The 20,875-nt window shown below is 40.6% G+C and overlaps 1 protein-coding gene across 1 annotated transcript; it reads left to right on the forward strand.

Annotated features, from left to right (window-relative positions):
• Positions 1-9,618: 9,618 nt before the first annotated feature.
• On the forward strand, positions 9,619-20,244 carry LOC110524446 (LIM/homeobox protein Lhx4-like). Its single transcript, XM_021604083.3, has 6 exons — positions 9,619-9,943; positions 13,629-13,800; positions 15,296-15,498; positions 16,233-16,387; positions 16,525-16,696; positions 17,327-20,244. Exons 1-6 carry the CDS (start codon positions 9,865-9,867, stop codon positions 17,704-17,706), a joined length of 1,161 nt encoding a protein of 386 aa, XP_021459758.1. The 5' UTR covers positions 9,619-9,864; the 3' UTR covers positions 17,707-20,244.
• The last annotated feature ends 631 nt before the right edge of the window (positions 20,245-20,875 follow it).

Genomic DNA, 20,875 nt, shown 5'->3' on the forward strand with positions numbered 1-20,875 from the left:
GATTGTGCATCATTGTAATTGTTCAATAGTGTGGACTTTGATAGTTCTCCTGGAGCAAGTTGCACTGTTAGAATATACACTATAACTACCTTTCTGCTGTTTTATATCTCTCTACAACTATAGATTAATGTAAACCAAATGTACATGCAGTATACCATCAATATCCAAAGTACCTGAGATGCCAGATAATTATGTTTTTCTGTCCCTCCACAGCTTTCCACTTTATGTTTTGCATGAGGTCTTATGAGTAACATTAAAATGTTTTGTTTTGAGGAAGGGGGTGGGGTAAGGAGTGGTGGGGGTGTCTGTAGGTTGAAGGAAAAAGCCTGTTACCATCTGGTCTGTTGCGCTAGCTAAATCCTAACAATTTCATTGGGATTATAGCAAGTGAGTAATCCAGCTTTCCTTTGGGTTGTGGGAGATTACCGTGAGGATTAGCTCCCACCCGATAATAAACTTTATTAAAACGCAATCGGCTTTCAGGGTCTCTTCCTTCACACACTTGGAAGTGGGCTCTGCTGGGGGTGTTTCAGCCGTGGATGTGAAGGCCGGGTGGATACCTTGGGGTATAGGAGGGTTTTGATGTGGTCCAGATTACAAACTCATATGAAGGACAGTAAACGCTTGATCTTGAGCTTTGTGTTTTCCTGGAACATTGCATTTCACCCATCCCGTGTCCCTGCCCCCTCTCTAGTCCAAGCCCTCCCTGTCTCCTGGCTTTCACACTGGCAGAGTAGAGTAGAACCATGGTCACAGCAGCCAGCAGTGTGATGGTGGTGCTCTCAATTGTCTCCACAAAAGCACACATGATTAATGGCCCTACATTACAGTTGAGCACCAAACCTGAGAAGCTGTGATCTCTGACCTAGTCAAACCTGTGCCTTGAATGTCATTTTGGAAAAATTATTGCAAGTTACAGTTTATGATCTGTAGAATGGGCTGAGAAAAGCATAGTTTGTGATGCCGAAATTACTGCAAGGTTTAGACATGTTACTGAGTGCCTCCGATGTATCATCTATATTACTCATTCCGGAGAGGTGTATCTCTCAGATTGAGCTGTCTGAGACGTCAAACTGCTGTAAGAATGATGACATGAACAAACATTTAACTGTACTTATTTACTTGCTTTATCACTTGCCCTGTTACCTTTTACTACCTACCTACTTATCTTTCTTAATTGACTTGTTTATTTGTTTAATTGCTGTTGGATTGTGAGTTGTGAAGGTGCTTGTTGACACCCTCCCTGCTGCTTGTGGCAACCCTCAGGTGCTTTGAGCCCCAGAGCCCAGGATATTATGTGGGTTGAGACTAATGAAAGTTAATGAGGAAGTTGGCTGTGCAATATACATCTGTGGCTTTGCCAATACTGAAGGTGAAAAGTGCACACTGAGAACAAGGTTTTCTAATCCAGTCGTAGACTCTCAGCCATCCACTTGATATCCCTGCTCATGAATCGAGATCACAGAGGGACACTTTTACTACTTTAACATATTTTAGAAACTGAGAAAGCCTCTCCTTGCACTGATCCTAAAACATGGCCAGACTCAGTGAGGTCTGTGTCTGTGTCTGTAGCACTACACCAGAAGAATGTTATGGAAGCTCAAAACACAAGGGTAAAAAAAATCACCTAGCTGCCCTGTATGGTGTTGTCTTCCACAATGCTTAGTTTTATTGTGGGCCTCTCCTGTATTCACAGCCTGCATGTTTATTACCTGTGTATTGATATTAAAATGCAGGACAGGCTTGATACCTTTTCTGTCATCTCTCTCTGACTTTAATAATACTATAAAGCTTTCCCCTATAGATGTCCAGCATGTAGACATTTAGTAATTTAATTAAACAATGAAAGAAAAAATAGGTTACCCTTATCACATCTCGTTCACCCATTTATCCAGGGTTTTTACATTTTCCTCTAAAAAGGGAGTCAAGCAGGTTCAGATTCATCTCAATTTACTGCCATGGCTCAACCTCCTCCACTTGGACTGATCTCCTTGGACACACATCTCATCTTTCATGCATCTTATCCTATCTTCAGCTTCCCCACCATGGCCACCAAATCATCCTAGGAAAAGGGACATGTCTCCTCCTGAGAGAGATGATAGCAGAGGATACCTCCAGGGGCAGATTGGCCAGCAGGCAATTCTGGCAAACGCTAGATAGGCTGGACTGTTTTTTCTTATAGCTATGATCCCTTATTGATTTCATTTGTTAAATCCGCTTCAATCAGTATAGATGAAGGTGAGGAGACAGGTTAAATAATGATTTTTAAGCCTTGAGACAATTGAGACATGGATTGTGTATGTGCCATACAGAGGGTGAATGGGCAAGAGAAAATATTTGTGTCTTTGAACAGGGTGTGGTAGTAGGTGCCAGGCGCGCTGGTTTGTGAGGAGAACTGCAACACTGCTGGGTTTTTCACAGTCAACAGTTTGCCCTGTGTATCAAGAATGACCCATCACCCAAAGGACATCTGGCCAGCTTGAGACAACTGTGGGAAGCATTGGAGTCAACATGGGCCAGTATCCCTGTTTAACGCTTTCGACACCGACACCTTGTAGAGTCCATGCCCTGACGAATTGAGGCTGCTCTGAGGGCAAAGGGGGGTGCAAGTGCAACTCAATATTTGGAATGTGTTCCTAATGTTTGGTATACTCAATGTATTATGAGCCTTTGGCTGATCAGTGTGCTACGCCCAGCCTGGTTTTCTGATAGACTGAGCTGAGGTCATGCAAATTCACATTCAACGTCACACATGGAAGCACCACAGAGACAACCAAGATCATGGATCGTAAAAAACAGAAAGACCACATTCTACATTGTCACCTCACTCAAAACGTCCTGTTTGTTGGGCGGCTAAAACCATGATTTGGCCAAACAGTAAAGTGTATTGTCTGTTTTACTGGGGCCTGCTGCTGCAATGAGCGAGACACTCTCCTCTCCCGCCATGCGCTCGACAGAAAAAATGTGTTCTGGTTCTATAAAATTTCAAAATGCAATTTCGAGGAAAACACATCTTTTGAAGCTTCATCCCCACTTGTCCCTGTCAAATAGAGGGAGGATGGTATCAGCTTTCTCTATGCATCGTTTTTTTCTCAAGTCTCCATATTCAGCTCAATAGCAACTATTTTACAACCAAGATATTTGGTATGGCTTTGGGACATGGAGCGGCTCAAGCGCGAAATGCGCACCGGCCATGGCGAGGGCATAGGCCCAAAGGTCTCATGGGTAGTAGCCTACGGCTGCAATGTTTTTGCATTACATTTACTGTTGGATGGGTACATGGCTTGCAGTGGTTAGCAATCCAGTTAATCTGTTTTGAGTTTCCACTTCCTCGGGTGTTGAACCCAAAATTAATTAGACTATAATACCAGTTACTGAAAGATTGTAACGTTCGGGGTGTAGTGGGTGAGAAGTCAGGCGCAGGAAGCAGAGAGTTCAGGGTAGTGCTTTACTTTTGAATGCACAAAAACGGTGAACATACGCCAACCCCACGAAACACAGGGCGCACACCAAAACAAATGCCCCAAACACGAGGGACTTAAACAGTCCAGCAAAACCCAAGAACATGGGAAAACCGTGACACACTGACGTGTACACACGTACACCAAACAATTCCGCACGTAGATAAAGCCCGACCAATAAGCCTAAAACAAACACAGGTGAAACCAATAAATAGAAAAGGGGAAAAGGGATCAGTGGCAGCTAGTAGGCCGGTGACGACGACCGAAGAGCGCCACCCGAACAGGAAGGGGAGCTACCTTCGGTAGGAGTCGTGACAAAGATACATGTAATTCATCTCTATTGAACAAAAAGTCAAATTTTGACTGTAAAATATATCAACTACAGTCTAAATTGTCAACCCAAAATTCATGACAATTTCTGGATTAGGTTGCACAAAATATCTTGAGTCGTGTGTATCCTGCTTGGACATGTTAGACGAAACAACGTTTTTCTTGAATATCTCAGTAGTTTATTAATTGCATTCTAATTAAAACACTATGAATTACTTTATAAGATGATTACTCATGATTTCGGACCAACCAAATCATGGGCTGGTGCCACCAACTGTAAAAGATAGTGGCACCAGTGACACCATGGGAATGTTAGTCTGTAGCCCTATAATAGTAATTAACACTTAGGGTAGGTGTTGATTCAGGGGAACATGCATGACAGGCACTAATTTGCAATATAGCCTAAGTCGCAGGCAGGCAGGCACTGCGCAGGCAGGCAACTAAAATAATATAATGGCACCATTCAGATGTTTGTTTTATCTTTAAAATGCGCTAGCAGACATTACAAAACAGATGATCAGTTATTATGTAAGGGCTTCTTGTTATGCACAGAGCCATACATAGTAAGTAGCCTACCGCTGGTTGTGGTTCACATTTGTGGTCTAATAATAATAGCAACGGATTGATTACATTAGCCTACAGATAATACAATCACATGTAAAATATAACGTATTAAGCCACAAAATAGTAGTCAATCAGATTGCGGTGGAAATCATGATTTCTGACTAAAATACAGCTCGTTTGGTTCAAGCAATCTCTTCCACTAATTACCTAAATGGACAGGACCTGTCAGGAGACAATAACTATTCCCTAATAGAATTTGCTCCCAAGTGCAATTTAATTTTCTCCTTGCCCTTGTCTAAAGGTCCCCCTTTCTTTCACTGTCTTTCTTCTGGCAAAGAAAGGGGGAGCACGTTCTGACATGCCTCAGCCACGATGGTTCTCTCTATTTTTGTCTCTATTTTCAGAGAAACAGAGACTGATATTATTAAAATGCTACAGCAGAAGCTAGCTGGAGTAGACAAGTCGTGAAAAAGACAGAACCTGGCTGCCACGTTGAGCGCTGTCCAGTAGGAGTAGTGCTGAAATTAACATGACGCCTGCAATCCACCTAAGTAGGTACGTTTGCATGAAGTTGTACGTGTTTTGTCAATACGAGGGGCAGAAGTGTGATGCTCCCTATGGATATTACGCATCTTGAGTTTCTGAAATACATTTATTCATGTGATGTTAAAACCTGTATATTGTATAAGTCTGGGTCCATTCATTGTGATTGTCGTGTCTGTGTCACTTTGACAAGTAGGCAACGTAGGCTTATCAAAAGTAACTAGATAAGGATAAGAAGGAGATTTCGAGATTTCTCCTATGGCACACAATGTTCCAGGTTCAATTCGAGGGAAGTTGATCGCTATTGTAGTTTAAGTTTCATTGTACAAATGCATTAAATGCACAAATCATCACAATTTACAATATATGAAAATATTGTTCCTCCTTTAATTATTTAGCAGGATATAATTTATGTTTTAAAAAGAAGATAAATAGTGCTAGCATAAAAAAACATTGTATTTTCTATTTATATTGTTATTCATGTTTCTCCCAATCACTGTTTACTGTTTTCGTGTGCATATCAACTCATGGTGTGGTGTACACACTATACGGTGTGTGGTTTTGTGTGTGTGTGTGTTTTCTTACTGGAATCTACTGTACTACTGGACAACCTATGTGCTTTTGAGTTAGGTTCAACCTGTTCAACTATACAACCTGACTTGATATAGACCTAGGAGATTATTTATATTTCTGTCGATTACCCACAACTATCAACTTCATTTCAAGTAAGATACTTGTAGGCTATAGGTTCTCAAGTTATTTGTGCTTTCTGTCAATCACCAAACCACTTCCCTCGGTGTATCTCGGTTTAAATAATAAGCATAGATGACGCCTTATTTCGTTGAGGGTAATCAATCAAGCTAGCCTATTGGGTGCAAACGTGTAATATTATTTTATAAGCTGGTTTTGGGGAAGGCCTGGTTATCCTATGAACAATATAGCGGTCCAGTGGTGAGAATGAATGGTTATATTGCGAGACCTCTTGGTCCTTGTGCTTTACCTATAAGATGGATTTGTGAATCGCAGATGTCAATGAACTCTTACACTGAAATATTATATCTAATTAGAGGTGACTGGGTCAACAGTGGTGGTAGAAAAGTTGCCCTTTGCTTGAGTTATAGCTTCCAGCCTAGGACTCATTGTCCTAGACTAAGGGATGCATCATTAGATTTTACAATGACACAATTACTTTTCCCCCCAAGCACACAAGAGGAGGTGTACTACCCATTTCCATTTACTCAAACAAATGCAGAAGTTTATACTATTTCAATAGGTCTATTTCTCTTCAGATATTTTGATCGCTTGCTTTATTGTATTTTTATATAGACTACTTTTTATATTCGTTCGTGGGTATATGAATAAAAGAAACAACATCTACATTTTGTCCAGCAGTTTCACTGTCAAATGTGCTCTGCCTTTATCCACTATAGGCCTACTACATCTAACCCTATGACCGAATGTTGATAGTCCAAGATCATTTTCTCCACCCTGTATTTAAAAGCCAAATGCATGACTGCAATGCACTCGACAATCTAAGTAACTGAATAATCTTTGGGGAAAAGTGAATATTGAAAATGAAAGTGTATGACGGGGTGATTCCCTTGCCTTGCCGCACTGTCCTGGATGAGGGGATAGATGGAGGGATAGGGATGAAGGGGGTGGATATAACTGGGACACCTGGCATACAGACATGAAGCAGGGTTTAGCGCTGGTGTGGGGCTGGTGTGGGGAGTATTCCCGTAATATCCCTGCTGCTCCCATTTAATCAGCTTGATGAGTGTTTTCATTTTACTAAATTCAATTTGAAATATTAACACACAGCCGCGTATGGGGTTTGTATAGGCCCTATTGCACTGCACTGTGACACAATGGAATCATCAGCTAAGTTTTAAATATCCTATCAGTTTAGCTGAAATATCCAACATCATATTCCCATTATGCAAATTATTCCGAATATCTTCTATTTTTTAGACATTGATTCACCTATAGGCCTATATTGTCAGTCTGCAAGTGATAACCCAACTGAGTTGAGTCTAGTTAGCATTGATATTGAAAAAAAAAATAGTTTTGTAGTTGTACATATTCATTAAAGGAAAGAAGATGCCCACTGGGCACACGCTGAGTGAATCGACGTTGTTTCCGTCATTTCAACGAAAGTATGTTGAACAAACGTGGAATATTGACGACTGTGGGAGGATGCAAGGTGAATATAAAAACAACGGATATTTCTTATGCCCCAAATTTATATTTTCCTCTTTCAATTGTTGTCTGGACAAAATAATATTCTACAGTTATTGTGCTCATTATCAAAATTCTGTTGATATTAATAGGCTATTCTTATTTTTATTATTGTTATTATTATTAGTAGTAGTAGTATTGTTAGTATTGTTCTTATTATTATTAGTATTGTTATATTGTAATACAATCATTGGTTAATGATTAATAGGCTACATATATTATTTAATGTAATAAATGTTCAATGTTCATGATCATTAATATAAACACTTGTTGTTATATTAGTAGTGGTGGTACGGGTTATGGTAATAGCAGACATAAGCCTATATGCTATAGATCTTTTGTATTCAGGTATTCCGAGATTCAGACGGTCGGCTACTTGAAGGTTTCGATTTTGTTCAACGTGTGAGTGGAATAGGACCGTATTGTTCATCTGAAAGCTTGGGACACGGACCAAGCAACCACACTGTACATGCTTGAAGCAAATTGGAAGCGAAGATTGAGTTCATCTTGCTTGAACTACGAACTCTCCGGAGGGAATATCTTATCCGAAAGCAGTCTCTCAAACGCGGAATTGAAATGAACACTGTCAGAAGGACTGTGCTTGGACTTCTAATACCTGTCAAGGCTCTTGGACAATAGGTCTTCCTTGCAGTCAGGTTACATCCCATTCATAGAGATCAGACACAAATATTGTGATTGTGTCCAATCAACGAAAAATAAAAAGGAAAACCCCGCACGCTGATGCTCATGCTCTAAGGTGATGTTATTTGAACAACCATACTACACTCAGGCATCCATATCCCAGATGGGGATGGAAGGTCCTATATGTCCAATCAACAAAATGTAATAAACTTGCTTTTTTAGCCTCCACATCATCGATGGTGGGCCTATTTGTATGCTATCGGCAAACAAAATTCAATAACTCCTATTCTAACAGATATGATCTACCTTTCCTGAAGGTTTTAGAGCATTATTATTTTTATTTTTTTGCCTACATGCAATTTAAAGATCAGCTAATTGTCAAATCCTTGAGCTTCAATGCCATACAACACTCCTTCTGTGGCCTCCAACTGCTCTTAAATGCAAGTAAAACTAAATGCATGCTCTTCAACCGATCGCTGCCCGCACCTGCCCGCCTGTCCAGCATCACTACTCTGGACGGTTCTGACTTAGAATATGTGGATAAATACAAATACCTAGGTGTCTGGTTTGATTGTAAACTCTCCTTCCAGACTCACATTAAGCATCTCCAATAAATAAAAAAAAATCTAGAATCGGCTTCCTATTTCGCAACAAAGCCTCCTTAACTCATGCTGCCAAACATACCCTCGTAAAACTGACTATCCTACCGATCCTTGACTTCGGCGATAGCATTTACAAAATAGCCCCCAACACTCTACTCAGCAAATTTGATGCAGTCTATCACAGTGCCATCCGTTTTGTCACCAAAACACTATATACTATCCACCACTGAGACCTGTACGCTCTCGTTGACTGGACCTCGCTTCATAATCGTCGCCAAACCCACTGGCTCCAGGTTATCTATAAGTCTTTGCTGGGTAAAGCCCCGCCTTATCTCAGCTCACTGGTCACCATAACAGCACCCACCCGTAGCACGCGCTCCAGCAGGTATATTTCACTTGTCATCCCCAAAGCCAACTCCTCCTTTGGCCGCCTCTCCTTCCAGTTCTCTGCTGACATGACTGGAACTAATTGCAAAAATCACTGAAGCTGGAGTCTCATATTTCCCTCACTAACTTTAAGCATCAGCTATCAGAGCAGCTTACCACCATTGCACCTATACACAGCCCATCTGTAAATAGCCCACCCAACTACCTCATCACCACATTGTTGTTGTTGTTTTTTGCTTCTTTGCACCCCAGTATCTAATTTTGCACGTTCATCTTCTGCACATATATCACTCCAGTGTTTAATTGCTCAATTGTAATTATTTCGCCACTATGGCCTATTTATTGCCTTACCTCCCTCATCTTACTACATTTGCACACACTGTATATAGATTTTTCTATTGTGTTATTGACTGTACTTTTGTTTATCCCATGTGTAACTCTGTGTTGTTTGTGTCGTACTACTTTGCTTTATCTTGGCCAGGTCGCAGTTGGAAATGAGAACTTGTTCTCAAATGGCCTACCTGGTTACATAAAGGTGAAATAAAAACTAAAATAAAAAAATATGAGAAAACGTATTAATTTCATATGTCACCAGAGCAGGTAGGCTGTGGATTCGGCTGTATAGGCTAGTAGCGGTTGCTCAATGTTACCTTTCACATCTCTGAAGAAAGAGACGCTTGATAGTGCAAAGTTTATCTATTAAAGCGTATTGCCATATTCACCAATTCTTTCGTCTTTCTCACTGTACACCTGCGCTCAGGAGCAGAATTCTTCCGCCCATTTGAGGCTTGATGGAGGATCCCATTGGTCCCTGGTGGTTCCTATGCTTGGGTGACGTCACAGTTGCCCCTGCAGTGTGAATGAATCAAGCAGCTTGTATGATCCACATCAAAAGAGCACGGCGAAATCTCGCACGCATGGACAATATTCCAGGATAATAAAAAATACCGGACTTTAAAGGGACAGCTAGATCTACAGAAGGGTTCATACCCTGTTTCTATTTGACATATTCTACATTTTCTCACTAAAAGACGGGAGCTTCAGCCCACCTTGTTGAGCGTGTATATGTGTGTGTTTATTCCCCGTTCTGGATCACAATGATGCAAAGTGCTGCTGTTCTACCAACAGAGAGTCCTGTGAAGGGTGTACCCGAGATACTCGGAGTGCCAATGCAACGTAAGGCTTTTCCACTTCATTTTCTATATTGATTATATCATACGGAAATTGGCAGCCGAGCTCTGAAATGCTGCAGGGCACTGCTGTAGAAAAAAATATGTAGCGTTTAATTAAACTGGGTTGAGGGACAGACAAGCCAAGGCTAAAGAAGGCAGCGACATTGTTCTACTGGATCATATATATTCATATTATTCTACTTATTCATATAACGTGTGTTTCATATTATTCTTTGAAGTGAGGGTATTATGCATTTCATTTTGATATTCTGGTCCTCATGAGGAATTTTGTGGAATGTTGTATAGATAGAGATGATTTATCACATGTAGCCTATGTCTTGTTTAAAGTGTGCGTTTGTACTGCTCGTAATGTTGTGTTTCCAACCCCCAGTCTTATGCACGAGTTGTACATGCTGGTTTTACACTATTAGAACCCATGAGCATATATAGGCCTAGGTTGGGACATGTGTATAATAGTATAACACTCATCAAGGCATAAACACTTTATGTTTGTACATTCTTTTGTATTATACAGGAATATTCATATTCCCTACCTCGAGCGCATTTTGTTATTCTATTCCCTCGAGCTGTATGAGAAGTTTGCTTCTGGTCAGAGATGAGACAGCTGTTTATTTGTCTGGCCATGGACGAGAGATCAGACGCTCTCATCACCTACTCTCCATACCCCACCAGTTTGACTGACAGCTATTACTGATTCGTATCGGAATTATCCAGGCTATGTTTGCGTATGCTTGCTATAGCTGTGTTATTGTACAATTGTAGGCTACATAATTGTACAATTATGTCAGTCTTATTATTGTTTGACACATAGGGTGTAGGCTATATTACACGTACAGATTGTGATATGATATTATAGCCTACTAAAATAAGTATTTTACATTTTTATTTAAAAAATGACAAACGTGGAATATTTCACTACATTGTGTGTGCAGTAAATCGTTCAATGCCTCAGCATCAAAGCAAATAATTGCTCATTATCTTCGCATCTGCTCTTTAACTCAGGTTTGATAATCTATGCTATATAATCTGATCCTGCAATCAAGATGGAACTGGAATTGGATACATTCCTGACCTAATTATTCATATGCGAGCCACGGAAATGTATAGATAGACCTACTCTATTACCTCTAATGTTGCTTTTAATCCACAATGAAATACTATATAGTTTACATCACAGATCCAAACGAGTTGTTGATTCTTTCAGCGCAGGAGAGTATATTTTTTTGCTCAAAATCAAGCATAATTTATCATTTAACCCATTTAAAATTGTCTTGAATTGACCTTCATTTAGGCTACCTTATTGGTAAAGGCAGTGAACCATAATGTTTAATGCACGAAGTGAAACAATGCAGAATTGTGAAATATAATTGGTTTAACCTATAAAACTATATGTTAGTGGGGTATGCTCTTTAATTTTGTAAATCGAAGGAGATTGTGTAAAGACTGTGTAAAGATCTTGCCACTCAACCCCCATTGGTGCAAACATGCAGGATTTAATACGGCATTACTCTGGGAATAAAAGCAATTTAGTATTGTGTATCTAAACATTCTTATTATCATGATTAATATGGCTGTTAGCATGCTCTTATGAATAAGGGTAATTATTCTAAACCGTTTGGATACAAGAGACGGCCCCAAGAAAAATACGATTATTTCCTGAATAGAGTTTACAGTCTGCTTGCTTTGAAGTGTAGGTCATGCAATCTACAAAACATGTGAGCTCAATGTGGCCTATGAGCTCTATAGGCTATGTGCTCGTTCCCTATAAGACCTACAGTTATTCCGATAGTGTAGCTAATAAGTACATGACTTGGTTGATATGAAACACTTTTTTTTTAGTCCTGTTAAAAAACACAATTATCCTCTGCTAATCGAAATACAGTAAAACAGGATGATATATTTATGTTGTAGGAGATGCATATATTGTAACTGAGAAAAGGAAGCTTATAGGATCACATTTGATTAGATTTGAGGACCCCTCTTGAGGAGGCTCACAAGAGATCTTAAGTGGTATAATCGTGTGATTTACAAGTTATGCAGAAAGAGAGAGAGAGAGAGGGTGGGGGGTGAAGAGGCTATTAGACATCGAACGTGAATACTGCCAAGATTGGCCCTCGTGCTATCCTTTCAGTATCATCACTTACACCAAAGCATAATGCATAACGCTCCACAAATCAGGGCATTTCTTTAATATTTTGTGGATGTAAAATACACCTAACTTTCATTTAAGTTTTGTAAAAAAGTCTTAAAAAGCCATGTACTCCATAGTTATCTCATTTGATTGTGAAGTTGATTGGGAAACACCTGGTATTTCGATGTCTGTATAGGCTAATGCCACATCGCAATAGTACAATTAAAGAAATTGAGCTTTGCAGCATCTCAAAATGCAACTCCTGTACATTGTATAGGCTACCGTATCACCTTCATAAGTGTATTGTAAAATCAACCATATATTTGTGCATGCTTAGCTTAGGCCTTATGTATACATGCAGTTCATTGAGCAGCCCTCCAGAAGCTATACAATAAAATGTAAATGTTTTACTCTTCAAAAATGTCTCCCAACGTAGGCTACAGTATGAAGATGCACATGTAGGCCTACTGTATTGTAATTGTTTTGAAATGTTGTCATGACCTCCACAGCGCACATTTAAACAGTTTGGTATGGGTGTGATGAGATTACTCATAGGCCGTATGAGTAATAAATAAATAATAATAATTAAAACAACAATAGGTTTGGCAAAGCCTAATTGCAGACATACTTGTAGATATAGTACAAATATTAAACTACTCGAGTACAAAAAAAATCACCTGGCAAATTATTTTGTGCACAAAACGTTGCTTGTTGCATCCGTTTTCATGAGTTTGAGGGGTCAGTTTCCATTGCGATCTCTTCATGCCCTCACCCGCTATTCTAAGATACTGAAAAGGCAATTTAGTCTATAATGAGAAGCCTCTCTTCATCTGGCCATTGTTCACATGCGGTACCATTGCACTGACGACAACGGAGATTGAGGGAAATTATTCCCGAAGTTTCATTTTCTAAAATGAAAAAAAAGATGGCAAAAATAATAATAATAACAATAATATTAATATGCATTATTCTATCACATTATAATATATATGTATATATATTTATAAATATAAAAATAACTCTGGCTATTTCATTTTGCATAGACTAATCACATTAATAGCGACACTGTGCTGGTGTTACGATGTTGATGGTGATAATAGTGCATTGTTTTTAACACTATAAGGCCGAGGTTATTGCTCCTTCTTATAGCCAAGTTTTTTTCCATTCACGTTGTTTATGACTATTAGTATTTATTATATATTATATATATTATACTTCTTGGTTTTTCGGAATCAGTCGGCTTATCCAATCAAATCCACTTCAAGGCTAAATATTGTGGCACTGGCACAGGCCTTTGATAAACCCAAGTCGAATATGGCATGATGATACAATTTACTCTGTCAGACCATATTTGTTTTCATCGAGGGTCACAATGGTGAGGAATTAGGCTACATTACCGATTTCGTTTAACACAATTTTAGCCGGCTCTGATCTTAAAAACCTGCAAGGGCAATGCTCACCTTTTCTCCTTGCACTATTCCACCACCAATATTTTATCTTAACTCATGGTGTGTTCTCTCTCTCTCTCTCCCCATAGAAATCCCCCAGTGTGCGGGCTGTAGTCAACACATCCTCGACAAGTTCATCCTGAAGGTGCTGGACCGCCACTGGCATTCCAAGTGCCTCAAGTGCGCAGACTGTCAAGCGTTGCTGGCAGACAAGTGTTTCTCGCGGGCAGGAAATGTGTACTGCAAAGAGGACTTCTTCAAGTGAGTTCCACTTCTTCATCTTAATCTTAAAACATTCCCCTATTTTGTTTGAATGGGAATTTTGAGAATTTGATTGCTGCAAGCTAAGTGACATTACTTGTAGAAGTGATTCACTTTAATATTTGTGAGCTCAAAAATGGCAATAAAATTGCACTGATTTTGACTTGTAAAATCTGTGACATGATCAGAGTGCTCTGTATTGCATGTTGCTTTTGAGGAAAGATTTGGTGAGCACATTACTCATGAACTAGCTTTGACTTCACTTATCATACAGGACTAGTGCTAGGGAGGATTTTCCTCTTTACATAGTTTACTTTCATAATATAATATAATAACATAATATAATGATGTGGATGTTAAAAAACAGGCTTGTGTCAATACTTAGTGACAGGACCAACACAATGAGGTTAATCAAGCTGAACATCCTACAACATCCTCCTGCCTTTCTGTCCTTGTTGAATACTTATGTTGGATGAGACAGAACACATAACAATTAAACTTTCAACTCCAAACACTCTATATACTAATTGAATGAATTACTGATCCAGCAGCCTTAGTTCGACACACACAACATCAACTTGAATTTCTTCTCATCGCTCTTTCTCTTTCTTTTGCTTCCATCTTTTTACGATTGAATTTCTGAGGCATTAAAGAAGTAAATTAAGTTAGACTTTTATCCAAAACAGGATCAGTACTGTCTTTTACTAAATCATGTTTGAGAGGTTTTAATGTCAGAAGCTTCAATGAGACTAAAAAGCTTGCGAGTCAGAGAGTGGAGATAACTTTATTAGTCGGCCCTGGGGACAATAGGGGCGATTTTTGCTGTTTACAACTGCAGTGATGCTGCGTGTGCACTATGGGGATGCTATCGGAGACAGGGAGAGGAGTAGAGATGATGGGGCTGAGGCCTGGGCTGGAAACTGGAGTATAGTGCAGGATTTCCTAGCAGTAATGAAGAAACTTCTCCTTGGTCTAAAGGAAGGGTTTATTTTTCTGTATAGGCTTTGTGATTTACAGCCCCATCCTGAGTCAGTGTTTTATTGGTTCTCTTCAGCCTGTTTACTGTGCAGGGCTCTCTCTACTGGTTCTTATAGCCTCCACTTCCACTGCATTGATCCAGGCCATTCGTCAAGCTGAGGACAAGCCCACCACCAACACAAATACATTCCACCACTGATGCTTTGCCTCTCCACAACTAACAACTAACCCAAGTAGTATTACAGATACTATTATTACAGGTGGAAGTGGAGGTGGAAACTATGTGTGCTACGTTATAACTATGCTATAAGGCCATGTTACCTTCAGCCTCTGAACAGTGGAGATGCATCCACCTGTTCTGTGTGGGGTTTGTGTATCTGATGGCAGGTGTGTGTGTGTGTGTGTGTGTGTGTGTGTGTGTGTGTGTGTGTGTGTGTGTGTGTGTGTGTGTGTGTGTGTGTGTGTGTGTGTGTGTGTGTGTGTGTGTGTGTGTGTGTGTGTGTGTGTGTACTTGCAGGCGGTTTGGAACAAAGTGTGCGTCGTGCCAACAGGGGATCCCTCCGACTCAGGTGGTGCGGAAGGCCCAGGACTTTGTGTACCACCTGCACTGCTTCGCCTGCGTTATGTGCAGCCGGCAGCTGGCCACTGGGGATGAGTTCTACCTCATGGAGGATGGCAGGCTGGTGTGCAAGGAGGACTATGAAACAGCCAAACAGAATGGTAGGTTTCTGACTGGGCCATCCTACTAGTTCTATGGCCAATCGGCCATCAAACACCATCATATTCAGAACTTCTTCAGGGAATTGACTTGAATTAACTATCTAGAGCTGGTGTGACGCTCTGAGTAATGGGTCCAGCAGGGTCCAGCAGGGGAGTTATGGAGAGTGGTGCAGGAGTTAGCAGCCCATTCAAAAGCATTCAGACAGGGAGTTCAGCAGACAGCAAGGTGCAATTAACTCCTTTATGTACAATAATACTGAAGCATTGAGGAATCACAAGAGACAGTGGGATAGTGGAGCGACAGAATCATCATAAACCCAGCCAGATGGGGTCCCAGTGTCTCTCAGTGTCTCTCAGTGTCCTGCTTGGGCATTAAATCTCCAGTTGCTGTGACCTTTTATGGATCTGATTCTGAAAGCTCTGCCTGTGTATTTATGGAAATTTCCATGGCCCACTGATTGATTATGTTAAGTGATGCAATGCACTTTTACAGTGGGTCCCCAATAACTCCCTTCTTCTAGCATTCCCCAGGGAGATTTATATCCCCTACAGATAGAGTGGGACAGTTTCAGAAGGGTATTGACTTGCCATACATGACCACTCAGTCCATCCAAGCCTATATGATGTTTTCAAAAGCGAAAAGCCTCAAGTTAATTTCATTCTTTTTTATATGCAAATATTGCAAACAATATTCTTCCAGAAGATGTTCTTTAATCCTTGCATGTCTTTCTCAGATGATTCAGAGGCAGGGGCAAAGCGACCACGGACCACCATCACAGCCAAACAGTTGGAGACCCTTAAAATTGCCTACAAGAACTCTCCCAAGCCAGCGCGCCACGTCCGCGAGCAGCTCTCCTCAGAGACGGGACTGGACATGAGAGTAGTGCAGGTGTGTGCCTCAACAGGATCTTTAATTCCAAGCTGAGCAGTTGTCTAGTTTGGACTAGCTTAATATAACATCCCAGTGATAATATGCAGATATATACATGAATTAGAAGTCAAACGTCTCTACTCCCACAATGGCAGGTGTGGTTCCAGAATCGTCGTGCGAAAGAGAAGCGCCTGAAGAAGGACGCAGGGCGGCACCGCTGGGGTCAGTTCTACAAAAGCGTCAAACGTAACCGAGGGGGCAACAAAGCAGAGAAGGAGAGTTCAACAGACGATGCGGGACTGAGTGACAGTGAGCTCAGCTTCAGAGGTCAGTATGGCTAACCCAACCCCAAACCTCCTTCACTTCACATCTTTCTCTTGCTTCTTCAACTCCTCCTCTTCGACCTGTCTTTCTTTTCACACTTCTCCAATATGGAGGAGCCAACACGAAAAGAGAAGCTTCTACTGTGCAAATTACATTTTAGAGATCCCCATGTTTTTATGGTTGTTTGATGTTTGTGAGCCCGTTTTGGGGACTCATAAAAGTCTCAAGCCATTTTTAAAAGGAGGCCATTTTTACGAGAAATGAAAACCCCATAGCAGAAACTCTATAAAGTAGGTGAAGCTTTTAGTCAATTAGAGAGAAAGTGCTCTGGGGCATTGTTGTTATTGAAACAGCACTGGAGGGACTGCCGGAGACAAATATTTTCTATTGCACGCACAGACCCCCTTTGTTTGAGCTTAAGGTAAATCACAAGTCTTTCGACCTCTTACTAAGCCCTGGGGGAACACTACACACCCATGCCATTTACCTAGATGAAATACAGATTATGTTGCCTCAATAAAAAGGTTTCATAACGGCACTTAATTCTATTTAAAGATAAAAGCAGTATAATGTTGATATAGTTGATGACAGCACCATAGAAGTGTTAAAACCCTCCCTCCCTTCTCTCTGTAGATGACCAGATCCTGTCAGACCTGGGTCACACCAACGGCCTGTATGGGAGTGTGGGCGACGGGGGAGTGTTGAACGGAGGCTTCTCTCTGGACGCTGCTGGACAGCCCTATCATGACATTCGGACGGGCAGTCCCTACGGTCTCCCCCAGTCGCCCTCGTCCATCGCCTCACTGCCCGGCCACACCCCGCTGCTCAACAACCTGGGCTTCACCATGGACAGCATCATAGCCCATGGGGGGCAGGGAGGCGTGGGGCAGGCTCTCAGGTCCATGGCAGGAGGCCCCACCTCTGACCTCTCCACAGGAAGCAGCACGGGCTACCCAGACTTCCCCACCAGCCCTGCATCATGGCTGGATGAGATGGACCACTCCCAGTTCTGAGCTCCACCTTGAACACAGCAGATTGACTGTGGAACAGAGACAGACGAAGCAGGCTTTTTACATTTCTATTTCCCTGAAACTGATATTGCTTGTTGTCCAATAATGGTTGTGGAAGTAGTAGGTATGCCGGACAGGCTACACTTCAGCTACCCTCCCACCACATTAGAGTAAAGGATGTCTGGAGACCCACCAGTGACCTGAGCAGAGCAGTGACGCCACACAGAACAGAATGGCAGGACAAAACACTACTGAATGTTGAACTTACACTGTATTATCATTTTTTTATGGATAGATTTGATTCCATTCTCTAAAAAAACTGGATTTGACATTTCCAGCATGAGTTCCTGCATTGGGATGATGTTTGTCATTAAACCCTGAGGCAAGCCCAAACAGGCATCAGCAATGTTAGGGCCACAATCTAAACGGAATCCCTAAAAAAAAGAAGCTTCCTGCATGCTTCTGAATGAGGAGGATCAATGTTCATATTAAAGCCTTTTACATTGGCAATGCACTTTACACTTCTCCTCGTTTGTACATGGACAGCAACAAACAGAAGAGAGATGAATGCACAATGCAACCCAGCAGTGTTTCATTTGAGAACTGGTTTCAAACAGTGACACAAGTCTAATTTTACAATGCAAAGTTTTTTTTTAAATGTAATACTGAAACTAACAACACTGGGGTTTTAGGAATGACTAGATGTTGGTCTATACAGTGTGGGAGCCACAGATTATTATGTGTATGTGAGGAGGAAGTCGCTTTCTTCAAACTCTTTCTCTTCTGTAATGTTCTTCTCTGTGATTTATCTGTAGTCCTGGGGGTACACTTTTGTCAGTATTTATTTCTCTGTTGTTCTTACTCCAAGAATATGCTCTCTGCTAGAAGTCGTCATGACCCAATGACTGTAGGATAGAAAGAAGTGCAAAGGCAACCCAACAACAATGTGGAAATTCACATTTGATATCCTCTTTTATTGGTGCAGCTGACAACATCTTAACTAATTATGACAGATACAGGAACAGAACAATCATTTTACTAAATGTTTCATTAATGCAGTATATTTATTTATATGAGAAAACACACACCAACCTAATCTTGACTAAGGAACATTCACTGTTAATGCTGAAAAGTCATAAACAGCCATCCTGGCTCCAGTATCTTTGGCTGTTTAGAAGCTGCTCTTCTCTGTCAACAGATGTAATATCACCCATCAAAGTCTACTGAACAAAAAATAAATGTAAAGTGTTGGTCCCATGTTTCATGAGCTGAATTAAAAGATCCCAGAAATGTTCCATATGCGCAAAAACCTTATTTCTCTCATATTTTGTGCACAAATGTGTTTATATCCCTGTTAGTGAGCATATTTCCTTTGCCAAGATAATCGATCCACCTGAAATATCAAGAAGATGATTAAACAGCATGCTCATTACACAGGTGCACCTTGTGCTGGGGACAATAAAAGGCCACTCTGAAATGTTCAGTTTTATCACACAACACAATTCCTGAAGTTTTGAGGGAGTGTGCAATTGGCATTCTGACTGCAGGAATGTCCAACAGAGCTGATGCCAGATAATTGAATGTTAATTTCTCTACCATAAGCTGCCTCCATTGTCATTTTAGAGAATTTGGCAGTACGTCCAACCGCAGACCACGTGTAACCACGCCAGCCCAGGACCTCAACATCCGTCTTCTTTACCATCAGGATTGTTTGGCTCCCAAGTGGGTGGGTCTATGCCCTCCCAGGCCCACCCAAGGCTGCGCCCCTGCCTAGTCATGTTAAATCCATAGATTAGGGCATAATGAATTTATTTAAATTGACTGACATCCTTCCATGAACTGTAACTCAGTAAAATCTTTGAAATTGTTGCATGTTGGGTTTATATTTTTGTTCAGTATAAATACATGCAAAAGGGATTATCAAACGTAATACTTAGAGACAGTGTAAAACAGCTGATGGCCTGATTGTCATGGTATCTGAATATGCTGTTGTGTCATGCATTACAGGCTGTATCTTAGGACCCGCACTGGGTGAGATGAGAGAGGTTTTACAAAATCTCAGTCTTGTGTGATGGTGTTGGTTTCAAGACTTTCATGTTGTTTCTAAAGATGTACGACGAGAATAAGTGTATAAGGGGACAGAACAATTCCTGTAAAAAAATCTCTCAAAATCACAATGTCTGCTAATTTATATTTCTTTCCGTGTCATTTGCCAAATGTTGAACCAGCTGAAAAGAGCATACATTATGCCAACCAGAAAGCCAATGGGAAAAAATACACATGCAAATATATACACACACCAATATACTTTTTGTTCAATCTGTTGCCTCAGAACTTTGCGTCTTAATTGTTGTACATTTTGTACAGTTTCAAAAGGTGTTGACAGTCTTGTTTCATGAGCGCTATTTATTGCCATGTGTCTTTAAAAAAGATGAAAAAGATAGCACTGAAACTATTCATATATGCCTTCTGTGCATTGATAGGAACTGTGTACAGAAATATCTATATGAGGAAATAAAGCTAAAATGTCTTTGGATTAAAGTGGGTGTATTTCTCTTTAATGTTTACATGCATATTCTATCATAAAGCAGATAGCAGATGCAGTTAGAAGAGATTAGTCTTCAGACTGCAGAGGAAGAGCAACCACTCAGCAGTGGGAAGGACCTAGCTATGGCCGGCCCACCACTAAAGAACCAGAACAAAAGAGGATGGACCATAGTTAGTGTTTCCTTCTCATAGGGAAAGGTGTGACAGACAAGCAAAGCAAGGCCCCAGGGATTGTTCACTCAATTTCCATAATTTGTCAATCTTGTTCTTACCTTGTAAGAAGCATATGGGCCAGGAGTGACTGCAACCTATCATTCATATTTTATGACTTAGCTATGACCATGCACCAGAAGGTAAGAATAGCATCAATTACCTTAAACAGTGGTGTTTAACATCACTCACTTCAGAAGAGTAATCCCATAAGATTGTAGCTGTTTATTGAAAATGTAGAGAACATTATTTTCACTATTATATATGTCTATATACAGGGCATTCAGAAAATATTCAGACTCCTTGACTTTTTCCACATTTTGTAAAAATCCTCATCAATCTACACACAATACCCCATAATGACAAAGTGAAAACAGGTTTTATTTATTTTTGCAAATGTATAAAAAAAAACTAA

This window comes from Oncorhynchus mykiss, chromosome 5 (assembly GCF_057628025.1).
Source record: "Oncorhynchus mykiss isolate SJ-2025 chromosome 5, ASM5762802v1, whole genome shotgun sequence".
In the NCBI taxonomy this organism is placed as follows: domain Eukaryota; kingdom Metazoa; phylum Chordata; class Actinopteri; order Salmoniformes; family Salmonidae; genus Oncorhynchus; species Oncorhynchus mykiss.